General features: G+C 46.8%; 2 protein-coding genes across 3 annotated transcripts; one reads left to right on the top strand and one right to left on the bottom strand.

The window, feature by feature from the left end:
• Positions 1 to 232: 232 nt before the first annotated feature.
• On the top strand, positions 233 to 4,758 carry LIPT2 (lipoyl(octanoyl) transferase 2). The gene is made up of 5 exons (XM_078613985.1): positions 233 to 305; positions 1,468 to 1,592; positions 2,118 to 2,373; positions 2,847 to 3,120; positions 3,772 to 4,758. The coding sequence occupies exons 3-5, from the start codon at positions 2,176 to 2,178 to the stop codon at positions 4,026 to 4,028; spliced, it is 729 nt and encodes a 242-aa protein (XP_078470111.1). The 5' UTR covers positions 233 to 305; positions 1,468 to 1,592; positions 2,118 to 2,175; the 3' UTR covers positions 4,029 to 4,758.
• An 875-nt stretch (positions 4,759 to 5,633) lies between these two features.
• LOC144732553 (uncharacterized) lies at positions 5,634 to 12,703 on the bottom strand. 2 transcript variants are annotated; one of them, XM_078613983.1, is made up of 9 exons: positions 12,596 to 12,703; positions 12,142 to 12,228; positions 10,364 to 10,435; positions 10,187 to 10,258; positions 9,023 to 9,132; positions 8,293 to 8,365; positions 7,341 to 7,506; positions 6,607 to 6,804; positions 5,634 to 6,130 (listed from the first exon to the last, which is right to left on the bottom strand). In XM_078613983.1, the coding sequence occupies exons 2-9, from the start codon at positions 12,148 to 12,150 to the stop codon at positions 5,898 to 5,900; spliced, it is 933 nt and encodes a 310-aa protein (XP_078470109.1). In that variant the 5' UTR covers positions 12,151 to 12,228; positions 12,596 to 12,703; the 3' UTR covers positions 5,634 to 5,897. The 2 variants fall into 2 exon arrangements, with proteins under 2 accessions (XP_078470109.1, XP_078470108.1); XM_078613982.1 differs by having other exon boundaries at positions 12,564 to 12,677.
• Between the last annotated feature and the right edge of the window lie 119 nt (positions 12,704 to 12,822).

Below are 12,822 nucleotides of genomic sequence, written 5' to 3' on the forward strand. Positions count from 1 at the left end.
ATGACCACTATTACATCGCCACCATCAGTGATCAATTTCATCATCACCACCACCACCACCACTATAATCACCATCGCAATCTTCACCACAACCACCATCATCATTATCATCAGTCATCACCAGAATCACCACCATTACTATAAAAAACACCATCACTCCCATCACAACCACCATCACTCCCATCACCACCACCACCACAATTCCACCACCATCACTCCCATCATCACCACTCTCACCCCCCACCCCCCAGCCCCCGTTACGTTGTGCGCATGCGCACTGAACCCCCATCACAGAGCCCGGTGTTTGTGAGTCACTTTGCCCGCACTTTGCATCGTTCCCCACCCGAATATAAACGCCACATTTGTTATACCTCTCAATTTCAGTAATGTGTCCTTTGTATTCGCAAAGTCTTCGTTAACGATGTAACGACATTTGAGAGTTGTAAAAGTCGTACTTCGTCTCGACCCACGCAGGGGTTAAATCTAGAACTCGACTAGGCAGGCCGCCCGTCTGACAGGTTGATTATGCAAATACATTATTAAACACTTGTAGCCTACTGCATCGCTGGCGTTTAACTTAGACAAGAATGAAAATATTTTAATTCGCACGGTGTCAATTAAATGTATAATATACGATTGCAGTAACATCAAATGCATGTTTAGCTTGACATCTACGGAAGCTCGGTGGCTGTTATACTCGGTTCGCGTTTTAAAAAGACCGCAAATTGTGACATTAATATGAATGAATATTCTTTAATATGAATTCCATAGTTTTTTTTGTTATTACCTGTCAGTAAAAAATTAATCCATGTACCTATTGGCGGGACAACGTTCTGGGCAGTAGAAGACCATGCATTAAAAACCCATTGTACCGTACTGATTGATGTTCTACCACATCGATGCTTTCCGCCCTCGCCATTACACTACTGAATGCACAAAAACACGTGAAATTATTCCGCACTTAATTACATCTCTGAGTGAAAGTAAAACATTGCTTTTGACTTATAAGATAATTTAGTTAAGTAACAGAGAGGAAGCGTGCTGCCACCTACTGTGCGGACGAGAGGTCACTTGAAGGCATCTTCGTGGAATCTGGATGCCGGTCTCTAACATGAAGGGTTGCACTGCTCTGAGATACATGCGAATGGATACTTTGTCTCAACCTAATGCCTATAGCACACTCAGGGGTCTATACTCTATAGTGTCATCCTCATAATCGAGGGTGGATGACCATGATAGATGCTTTCCATATGTCGTGTTCTTCAGCATCTCACACGGAGTCTTGTAAAATTGCCCAAACTCTCCCACCAACTGATCTGCGTGTATCCTCTTCCACTGATCCCTTCCATTTTCCCTTGCAGAATCACCTTCAAGTCCTGCGTATGGCACCTCATCAACTTTCTGAAGGTAACATTGGGGAAAGGAAAACAAACATTAAAATCCCACGCTGCAATCTCCCCTGTTGCAGGACCTTACCGATGGAGGGCGGCGCGGGCTATGGTGGCTAGGGACCCGGCGGCAGGGCTGGCGGTGTTCGTGAACGTGCTGGGCGTTGCCGTTTTCCTGCTCGTCGTGCTACGGCACCTGCTGGAGGTGCGGCACGCGGCCCCGCGGGCCAGCGGCCACGCCGCGTTGCGGACCGAGGGCGTCTACGAGGCCAGGCCGCGGAGGGTCGGAGACTCGCGGGGACGCCGGCTCGTCTTTGAGAGGATCGCGGAGTCGTGAGACCGATGCATGCACAGCGGTTGTGACCTTGACAGCGGTTGTGACCTTTACAAGGCTGTTGAGGAGGTGCTACTGTCGTTTAAAAAAAAGAGTCATTAGCGATAAGCTTTAAATCCCAGGCAGGACTATCTTGAAAGTCTTGGGGGAGCAGTAAGACTTGTGGAAATACACAACGTATTAATTTACGTTTGCTTTTTAAAGTATCGAGCTAAGATTTTCCTGACTGAAGGAATAAAATATTAATGAGTACTTTCTAAAAAATATCTAATAACAAACCTAATCACAAGATGGAGCAAAACTAAAAAATCAGGGCAAGGTAAAACAGACAAAACAATCAAGAAATATGAATACATAGTAAGAAAATTATTTATCTAACTTTTGGATTTACCGAAGATTGGTTTCGAGCACTTGGGAGGACTGAACTGGTGAAGGGGGGGAGTTGGAGCGAGCCATGGCAGCGGCGGTGGCGGCAGGTCGCGTGGTGCGGGTGGTGTCGCTGGGCCGCGTGGGGTATGCGCAGGCCCTCGCCGTGCAGACGCGTCTGGCGCGAGCGCTGCTGGACCACCTGGCGGCGCCCAGCGGCCCTGCATCGCCCGACACCCTGCTCCTGTGTGAGCACGAGCCCGTGTACACTGTGGGCATCCGCCAGGTGAGTGACACCGCACGGCCAGGGTGGCTGTGTGGGAGTTTGAAGGATGATGTGTTGTATGTGGCTGTGACGTGACCCAGCAGAAATGCGTTGATCGCTTTTTGCAGGTGTTTGCGGTTCGAGCCAGCTGTCCACCCCGATTAATACTCCAGGTGTATTAACCGCAAAAGTTTTTGTGCTGTCTTCGTCACAGCGGATGGTAATGATCCTGTGATGTTATTTGGAAAAGAATAGACCAAATTAAATGTGCCTGCATCATGGTACAAACTTTGCCATATTTGAAAAATTATCAGTAAATTCTGTAAAACCACACGATATTTCCCCCAATTACCAGACTAGATTTTTGTGATAGTGTCATGCTATACAAATTCCACGCATAGCACCAAATGTACTTATCGTTATTATGTAAAATGGCTTATTTATGTAATAATTATTCATGACACAAAACTCCTAAACGAATGAACGCAAACCAGGCGCCGTACCCCGCCGAGGTGGAGACCCGGCTCCGAGCTCTGGGTGCCGACTTCCACCGCACGAACCGCGGCGGCCTCATCACGTTCCACGGACCGGGCCAGCTCGTGTGCTACCCCGTGCTGCACCTAGCCCGGCACCGCAGGAGCCTGCGCTGGTACGTCTGCCAGCTGGAGCGAGTGGCAGCGGACGCATGCCGCGACCTCGGCGTGCCCGCCCACTCGCATGAGCAGCACACGGGTGTCTGGGTCGGCGAGCGCAAGATCTGCGCCATCGGTGAGCGGCACGCGCCAAGCAGACCGCGGCTCAATTAAAATTGTTATCGCATCGTTTGCCGTGAGGTGCGATGCAATGTAACCTTCGTTGTGGTTGAAGATATCGGCGCTGCTGTAATTTTCATTATAATTGATCCCAAACCTGTGTTTGCTCAGGATGCATGGATGCACTGCTGTGTGAGTCAAAGGGGGGAATGAGACAGACAGGCTGGAAATGTTATAAAAATCTCCAATATGGATTCGTCCATCAGATTCTTACACGTTAAGAATTTAATCTCAGAATAGTTTTTCTTCATTTTGTTTAAACCTACTCGGGGTGGAGTAGTGGCGCATTCATTTGATCACTGTGCCGTGAAACTCCTGCAACCCAAGTTGAATTCCAAGCCACAGTTAACATCAGTGGCGAGTGATATCTGAACTATTCCTGGGCGCTCCCTTCACCATCTAAGCTGACTAGCTTGGTGAAGTATGGTTAAGAAATCCCCATGGCTGACATGGCATGGGGAGTTCTTTATCCAGTTATGGATTGACACAAGAGCTGACACATTGACTAAGCTGTTAACAACCTAGCGAGGGGCAGTACTTCTTTCGCACAGGAGACCTGGGACTAATGCTGTTGTGACAACTGCTTAAGCTGAGTATTCTGTACCAGGTATCCACTGCGCCCGCTTTGTGACGTGGCATGGCCTCGCACTCAACTGCGACTGCGACCTGCGCTGGTTCGAGCACGTGGTGCCGTGCGGCCTAGAGGGACTGGGCGTCACGTCACTGTCGCGCGAGCTGGACCGTCGCGTGGCCATCCCAGAGGCCGAGATGCCGCTCCTGCGCGCCTTCGCCCGCCACTTCCAGTGCGAGCTGGTGCCTGGCAGCCTGGACCTCCCGAGCGACGAACCACAACCCCAACGCTAAGGCCGTCGTCGATGCTATAATGAACATATGTACAAGTGGCCTATGAGAAAATCACCCGGAATACTCCCGATCCTGTCAGATATCACAAGCTAAGCTGACTTGAGCCTAGCTAGTGGTTGGATGGGCGACCACCTTCATTAAACATGTCGTTGGCTCCCAAGGACAGTACAGAAAATTTCAATTTGACGGATGTACATATAAAACATACAAATGTTAAAATGGACAGCCATTTGTCAATCTATTTCTGCATGGCCTCCCCGTTCCACGTCAGTCAGCAAGGTTGTTTGACCATACTTCGCCATGCTGGTCAGTGCGGGTTGGTGAAGGGGAAGCCCAAGACCAGTTCAGATAAAACTCACCACCGATGTTCGTTGTGCCTGGGTATGAACGTGGGTCAGCAGACTCGTCGCGCAGTGCACTAGCTTCTGCACCACTGCTCCACCATATGTGAACGTACAAATGTGAACTTTACTTATATCTAGGTAAGAGCCTATTTTGACAAAAGTTTATTTTGCAAGGGAGACCTTCGATGAAGAGAATGTATGGTAAACAAAACAAAAATCGAAATATGGAAAAGATCAACAAAGATGATAAAATTGATTTATCAAAAAAATACATGTAAACATGAAAACAAAATATATTTAAGATTTACAATCCATAAAAACAAATTGCTACATTTCTTTGTTCAAATGTAACACCAGCACCTACAATAAAAGACACATTATTACTCTTTGGGGTTTTGCTATAGATTTCTTAATTTTGTTTTCACAAAATATCTGTGTTCATGATTGTTAGTGTCCACATTGAGGATTCCCGTTCTGCTCCATTGCCAAGTCGAAAGGTGGTATCAGTGCTGGGAAGATGTCACCCAGAAGTGGATTGAGAATAGCTGTTGACAATGGTGATGATGTGAGAGTGACAAGGGCTCAGTTTATTTCCAAAAAATTTAAACAATTTTTTTTTATCTTGGTTCTTTCGGTAAAGTCACGTAGAATGGAAATAATAAAAATAAAACATAATAAAATAATTCTCACGACGTTTCGGCCACAACGCAAGCAGCCGACCTGGTCTTCACCCGAGGACGTCTGCTTGCGTTGTGGCCGAAACGTCGTGAGAATTATTTTATTATGTTTTATTTTTATTATTTTATTATTTCCATTTTACGTGACTTTACCGAAAGAACCAAGAAGATGAATCCCTGCAGTCACGAAAGCTTTAAATCGAAATTGTATCTTTTTTATGTGACCAGGTAAGGCTCAATGAGATATATAACTCGTTTTCAGAAACGACCTGACCACAAGCGATAGCTCAACGAAGTGGCTTATCACATGGACATTTATAGTAGCCAAATACTCTAAGCGCATGTTTCTAAATGGCGGAGGGATAAACCGGAGAAACTCAGAGAAAAACTTACGTGACCATCGGGAGAACATGCAGAATCCTAACGTACAGGCGTCGGCGTCGAAACCACGACCTCCTTCATACCAGGCAAGGGAGTTAACTATGGTTATTAAAATGAGTTATGTGCTTTCATTTGTAGGGAAAAAAGTTCATGAGGTGCAATTTTCAAGTGGTCCACGAAAAAAAGTTCTGAGAACCTCTTGCTTAAGTGTTCACAATTGCTCAGTTTATTTGATAAAAAGTTTTGCTGATCAGTGTTAAGAGCTTTTAAATATCCGTTAACTTCCAGAGAATTAAGCTTAAGGCTGTAAAATGCCTGCAGATATGACACGGGGCATAAGTGGAACATCCAAGGCGAGCCAGCGTGCCTTTTGTACGTGTGTACACGTCGTGCGTCTTCTGCGATCGGACCGACGTCGCCCAGACCACCGGCAAAGTCTCTTCTCTTTCAATGTTCCTCGTTAAGTCTCAGTTGGGGTTTGGCCGCAGGGGAGGTGGACCCAACTCAAACTGCCACCCTCCCGCACCTTCATCCGCCACCGATTGTCTGGGTTGCGTCGCCAGGGTCACGGGCCGGCCAATGAAAGGAGCGGGCCGAGGGCTGGGGGGTGTGGCCGCGCGCGGTGGTGGGCTGCTGTTTGACATGACTGAGCGCATGGACTCCATGTGCAGCTGAGTGAGGGGCGGGAGCTCCTCCAGCACTGTAAGAGACACAGGTGATGTCAGATGAGGCTCACAGTGTGATCGTCTCATCTCCTTTAGGGACCATCAAACATTGATCCACTGCTCGATGAAAGCCTCTTTAAGCCATCGGCATCTCAATCCTGTGACAATCCACTGGACACCTGCACACGCACTTTTCGGTACTATGAACACGCATTTTTTTTTTTAAACAGGCAACCCTTGCAAGGGTAGAAAGACACGCAAAAGATGATTTCTAGACAGCAAAAAGGAGCAATTGTGACCAAGGGTTCGGTCCTTGCAACAACTCATGAGTCCTGATTGCAACTTAATTTAGACAGTGGCAGGACAAAGATTTTCATCTTTTGTTACCAATCGTCAGGAGACGATGCTGTATGCATCAGAGCCTTATGTGTACGAACCCTCTCTGAGTGACAAGGAAGTTATTGTCCCCGCAGAGATTCCCACCACTGCCTTGCCCCGTCCCTGCTGTTACCTGCAGAGCGCAGCGGTTTGCTGCGATCCGCGGTGGCACACACGCGGTGCAGGAAGGCGAGCAGCGCGCCTGTCGCCAGACCCCTCTCGGTGGGCGGGAGGGCGTGCAGGGCAGCCATGTCCAGTGCCAGGGGGTTGCGGGGTGCAGGCCACGCGCACAGGCGCACCACCTCCGCCACCACGTCCCACACGTGCACGTCTACACACGCACGCGGCAAGCGTAGTGAGCAAACCGCTGTACCAACGTTCCCCCCACCCCGCTATCCACAGTTCAGGCAAACGCACAAAGATGCGCACACAGCAACGATTGCAACAACAAACGCCATTCACCACTAAGCTGTGGTGATGTCACGACTGCGCTTGTGTTGGGCAGGGTGCACTTTGACGTTATCAAGTGAAGTTTTGAAGGCTGGCTGGCAGGTCATGGAACAATTCAAGGTGTATTTGGTTATTTAATGATAGACATGTACCACCTGCGCTCCCTATTGTGCCACATTTTTGACATGTAGCTGCCCAGTGTTCTGCAGGTCATCACGTTTGTAAGTGCAGTGCGTGAACACCACATGTCAGTGGCAAACTAACGTCACGGCTTGGATTCTCCAGTGGAAAAACGAATCTGGCGCACTCCCGATTCGTGCTGGACTGGCTCGGCACGGCACAGCACAGCTTGGTTGTACAGTGGAAAAGAGGTATGAAGCGACTGCCATATAGAGACACGAGCACACACTGACCCACCGGCATTGGGCCAGGCGGAGGTGGTGCGCAGCTTGAGTGGGTTATCTCGCACGGACGCGTCGCTTGTGTCCAGGCGCAGCAGCCGCTCGTGGCTGGAGCGAGCCCACACGTAGGGGCAGCCGTAGCGCGCGTAGCCGGCCACCAGGAAGAGCGTCCGGCCCTCTCCCTGCCGGCAAACACGGTCGTTCCGAACCCGTTAGATGTCATCCCGTGAACGAGAATGCGATTCATCCCTAGAATCGTGATCGATTTTCGGGTTAGGACACGTGACGATCTGGCCAAATTAGGTGACCTAACCTAAAAATCAATTATGTATCTTAATATTGACCGTGGAAAACCAGTGTTAATTCCTCAATGTTAACTAATTTTAATGACCAATGAGTTGGAAATCGTAAAATGCCTCGAGTTTCCTGGCTGGCTGCTGGCTGGGCTCCTCTCAACCCCAACAATAAATCAATCGTGGCTGCGGGCTGCTGCCACCAAAACTAGCTGAGTAACTTGCTAAATGGGATTTTTCACGTAACAAATAAACAATTTAAGTGAAAATGCAGAAGAAATTCGGAAGAAAATAGGGAACACTGAAGTAATGCATACACAAGGTTGACACGGTTAATTTCACATTTGTTCCCCTACGCATGTAATGCTTTCACCAGCATATTCTCTTAACACTAGAGAATATAACAAAAAAACCTCACAATAAATGTTTGTACATAAAAAAAAACATTACTTTTAGTGCACCAAGCACAAGATTGTGAGAAAAACATGAAAATGATAGCCACCTCTTATTTTCCATTGCAGGGCCAACGGGTTCTCAACTTGTTAACTAACTTTAATATCCATGGAGGGTTTAGATAGTGTCAGCGAAGGATGTAATACAGACGTGGGAAGTGCCGTTGATATGTAGTGCAAGAAGGTGCAAGGCTTTTTTTTACTTTGTGATTTGGGCATGTACCGGTAGGCTGGGCTCTTTTTCGCATGGAGAGGCTGGAGGAAGACCCACATCCATGTGTCCGAACCCACTTATTCTGCACTCGCACACACGCACACATGCACACACATCTACGATGTACATTAGTCACAAATAGCTAAAATATGTCGACAATAACCAGGGCCTTAATGGCCATCGATTTTCCGAAGCTTTTATTTGAAAAAAATGGGACTCGGAAGCCATATCTTTCACAAGCGTGTTCTAGACTCAGAATAGTCAATACACTGTAGTGTATTGACTAACGTCATTCATAAAACAGGTGATTGTTACGATTACGTGCTCAATTCAAACCCAATGCAGCTGTTTGGCACAATAGAGCAAAAAATGTACAGTCCTGTTATACATTGTGGGTGTTGGTGAATAGTTCTTGCCCATAATGTATTGGCAGCACAGCTGAATTTGTTGATGAGGTCATGATGAGATTCGGAACGTGAAAACCGGTTGAGAGTTTTCCTGCTTAAATGTTGCTAGAAAACATTGGTGCAGAAGACTCATAGGTGGGTGGACAAACATTTTTATGAAGTTGAACGCAACATCGTCTCTTCATTATTGTATTACCCACAATGCACCACAACGTTGCGTAAATGTAAGCGTTACCAAATGTAAATCGGATAATTATTTTTAAAAAATGTGACCACAAAAATGTAAGTGGAGCAGTGTTGACGGCAATTGGCAATGCTGAGGGCGACCAAACCTTTTCTGTGTGCGTAAGGAGATGAGGAGGGAGGCGGTGTCATAAGGCAAAGCTGCAGCGTTGAAGCTCCCACTCAGCGACGCTGTGGCGCCAACACATGCTCCCGCACTCTGCTCGCACCACAAATGAGCATCTAATTTTAGATGTGACGAGCAACGCCTTGCCCATGACATAATAATTGTGCTTTTTACACATTGCGCCTGTGTGATATTGTTTTCCCACGTTTTTTTTACAATATCACTTGAAGATCTGCTATTTTGTGAAGTTAACAGTAACACGTACATCTGTTGTGGCTTCTGTTTTGTCTGCTGCCTCAGAATGTGTCAAATTATCGCCCTGCTCAAATTAGAGTGGGGCATTGGTAAGCTCCATTGGTGGTCCAGAATCAGTGGTGAAAGCCTCACAATTCTGTGGTGGTGGCCAGTCTAAACAACTTCCCACAAAGTGGTACTCATTTCATTAACCCCAGAAGGACGAAAAGCTGATTTTCTAACGTGAACTTGCAAATGTATAATTGCAGAACAGCAATATTAGAGCCTCCACAATATGAAAATGGTTCACGGCGCAGCAGTTGACTATTTTACATCTCATATTTTTTCTCAATTTTATCCCGATTGTGCTTTTGGCAATGTGAGACATAGTATCCATTTTCTTGGAAGGGGATATTTTAGAGCTACCTCTGAAATATCTTCAAGTGACCTCTGCTCCACCCAAGAGGGTTGGGTATACTCTTTCCCACCCACTTTGCCACCGAGCGTATTTTGCCACACGACAGTCAAACTAATACTCTTTGTTTTTTTCGGTAAAGTCAAGTAGGTGAAAACAAAATAAAATAAATAATGATTTTTTATTTTATTTTGTTTTCACCTACGTGACTTTACCGAAAAAAAATCAAAGAGTATGGATCCGTGCAGTTACGAAAACTTCAAATCTAGAGTCAAACTAATATGTATAATTCCTTGCGCTGGTATATAGCCGAATGAAGTGCAGAGCCAAATGTATATGCGAGTGTAGTTTTGTGCAGTCAACATCAACCCAGTTTAATCACGGGAGGACGCCTGCATTTGAATCCAGGGATATCACCACTGTCAGCTCATTGTTCTGACCTCTGAGCCACTCAGCTTTCTCAATTTAAGACATCATCAACTCGACCTTTCAACTTACGTCGCTCTGATTGAGAACTGTCAGCGCCAGCTCCTCTCTGCCCCTCAGGTAGGAAGAAAAGTAGCGGAATCCCTGGACAACACAGAGTTGAGTGAGGTCAACATGCGTGAGATCGCCACTTACCTTTCCAAAGTCAATAATTTGTAACTTAAGATTTAAGTTAAAGTGACTTCCAACCCTGAGTGTGCCAAGGACGGTGAGGTCATTTAGGAAGCTCTGCAGTTTTCTCTTCAGCTCCCTTTCCTTCTCCTGATGGGCGAAACGAGTAAATCCATGCGTCACCATCAATCTCCACTCACGCACACGCACGTACGTGCACCACATTTATCGGACTAGACATCCGAGACAAATGTTTCCATGTGCTAACGATCACTGCTAAAAGGCACAGATCACGTTAGCGGAGATGTAAGCACTATGACTCGTACAGTGGCTTTTCCACTGTGCTGACAATTAGAGGCACTTTTAAGAGATAATGTACAGTAAAGCATGACCACTTGCCAACAACGCTTTCATTGTTTTAACCCCAGTTTGAATTGGACTACTTGACAAAGAGAGAAAAGTGCATTTTTCCATTTAAAATGTACAGCTAGCATGTGCACCACTCATGTGTCAGAGAATGGCATTGGACTACGAATTCAAAGATCCACTAATGACTTCACTTTAGTAGCCAATTTTGTTCACACATGGATACAGCACACCTATTATATTGCCTACAAAGGTTTTCTGCTGCACGTCCAACCAAAACTGGCGATTCCCAAAGCTGGAATAAGCCACATCAAGTGTAATACATTGCTCGCCTTGCTGATACAATTCGCAACTCTTTAGATTCCAATTTTACAGGTAGGAACAACAGGTTCCACACTGCCCACCAGGGACTATTTGTCTGTGTGTCGTGCATATTTGTCGGCCGTGCACAAATGCGCTGTCCAACCAAGTTCCAACCTGCCCACTCCGAAGGAACGTGTTAATTACAGAGAACTGGATTTGAACCCAGATTTTCCGGGGTACCGGTTTAGTGTCTCTTGCACAGCATTTGCCAACTGAGCTACCTAGCCAACTAATCTACGTCGACATCATTTCAACACACATTCACCTTTCAGACACCTCGTGAATTGCCCATGGCTAAGGAATGTTTGAACACTTATTAACACCACACCAGTCTGCAGAGCCACACGTGAACACGTGTGAAAAGACTTCGCAACGCTTTTAAGTGACAAGCGGTTTCAAGGGACCACGTAGAACATTTACACAAATAGAATGCATGGGGTTTCAAGTGGCCAGGCATAACCGTAAAAGAAAACTTGTATCATTTAAATGGGCCACATAACCCCTCAGGGTGTAAAGGTGCCACATTCCCTTATGTATAAAGGGTTTAAAGAGACCGGGTTTAACTTACAATTATGGTGCCCATATGTATAAATGTTGAACTTCCATAGAGTTTAAAGCAGCTGTTCTCAGCCCGCTGAGAGGGGTGAAATACGTTTAAGGGACGTACAGGCTGCGGCATGGATACCGTGGTGGAGAAATCTAAGAAAAGCTGTTTCGGTTGTGGACCAATCAACTTCAAGGACAGTGCATATCATTATCAGAGTTGTGTTTTTTGTTTGCATTTTGACTGCTTGTGTTGTGGTTATTGAAAACATGATCCCTTGTATAAAGGTGTCAGTTTTTGTACCAGTTGAAAGGGTAAAAACCTATTACTAAATCAACGTGAACCAAATGTCTAACAGCCTTTGACTGTCTGCGTGGACACATGCCCACTGTGCATTGTCGCCTAAGTAAAATTGCGATGTGTCTTGATCGTGGGAGAACCAATCACGTCTAACTTGTATGCAAATAGGATCCAATAGTACTTAATAAGACCATATATATGACTTAACAACAGGAGCCAGGAACACGCTCCACACACAGAGGGCCCACAAAGTGTAAAGGGATCGCGTATCAGCTGTACTCACTGTGCTCATGCTGACATCCCCACGCCGCGACCTCGCCGCATGTCACGCAGATCTACGACGTTCCGACACCGCCGCTTCTCTCTCCATCTGCGAAACGAAGAGGCGACATCAATTCAAAAGAGTTGCAGAGTTAGAGATTACTAAATAATAAGACACGGACGTAACAGCACGCCGCTGTGTATCTGTTGGCAGTGAATTTGCAAGGCGGCTTCAAATGCTTGCCCCTTAGTCAATGATAACGTTGGCAAGACAACGCCGTTAATTACATCGGGTTATAATTAAACATTGTGCCAATTAGCAGGGCGCCGGCTGCCATTCATTCCCAGGCTGCTGAACAGTGATGTAATGGTTACAACACGACGACTAAGCTGGTGTCTATGCGGTATGTACTAACCGCGCTCGGCTCTGCGCATGATTAATACCTAATTTGTGGTTGCCTCAAGCGAAGCATTACGTTTACAGTGGGATGTCCGCGCAGGCTGCTGGCACGAGTTGACGGCTCACGACGCCGCCGCCGCCGTCACCCCCTGACATCGCTAGGCGACGGAGGAGCCAATCGGGGCCGTACATTCCATAGACAGAACACGCGTTGGCCCTGCCCACAAGGACTCGCCGACCAATGGGACGCGGCCGTCGCGCAGTCGCGTGCGCGCTCTAAGCCAATGGGGATGGCGAGGCGCG

This window comes from Lampetra planeri, chromosome 43 (assembly GCF_965212315.1).
Source record: "Lampetra planeri chromosome 43, kcLamPlan1.2.h2, whole genome shotgun sequence".
NCBI classification, from domain to species: Eukaryota; Metazoa; Chordata; class Hyperoartia; order Petromyzontiformes; family Petromyzontidae; genus Lampetra; species Lampetra planeri.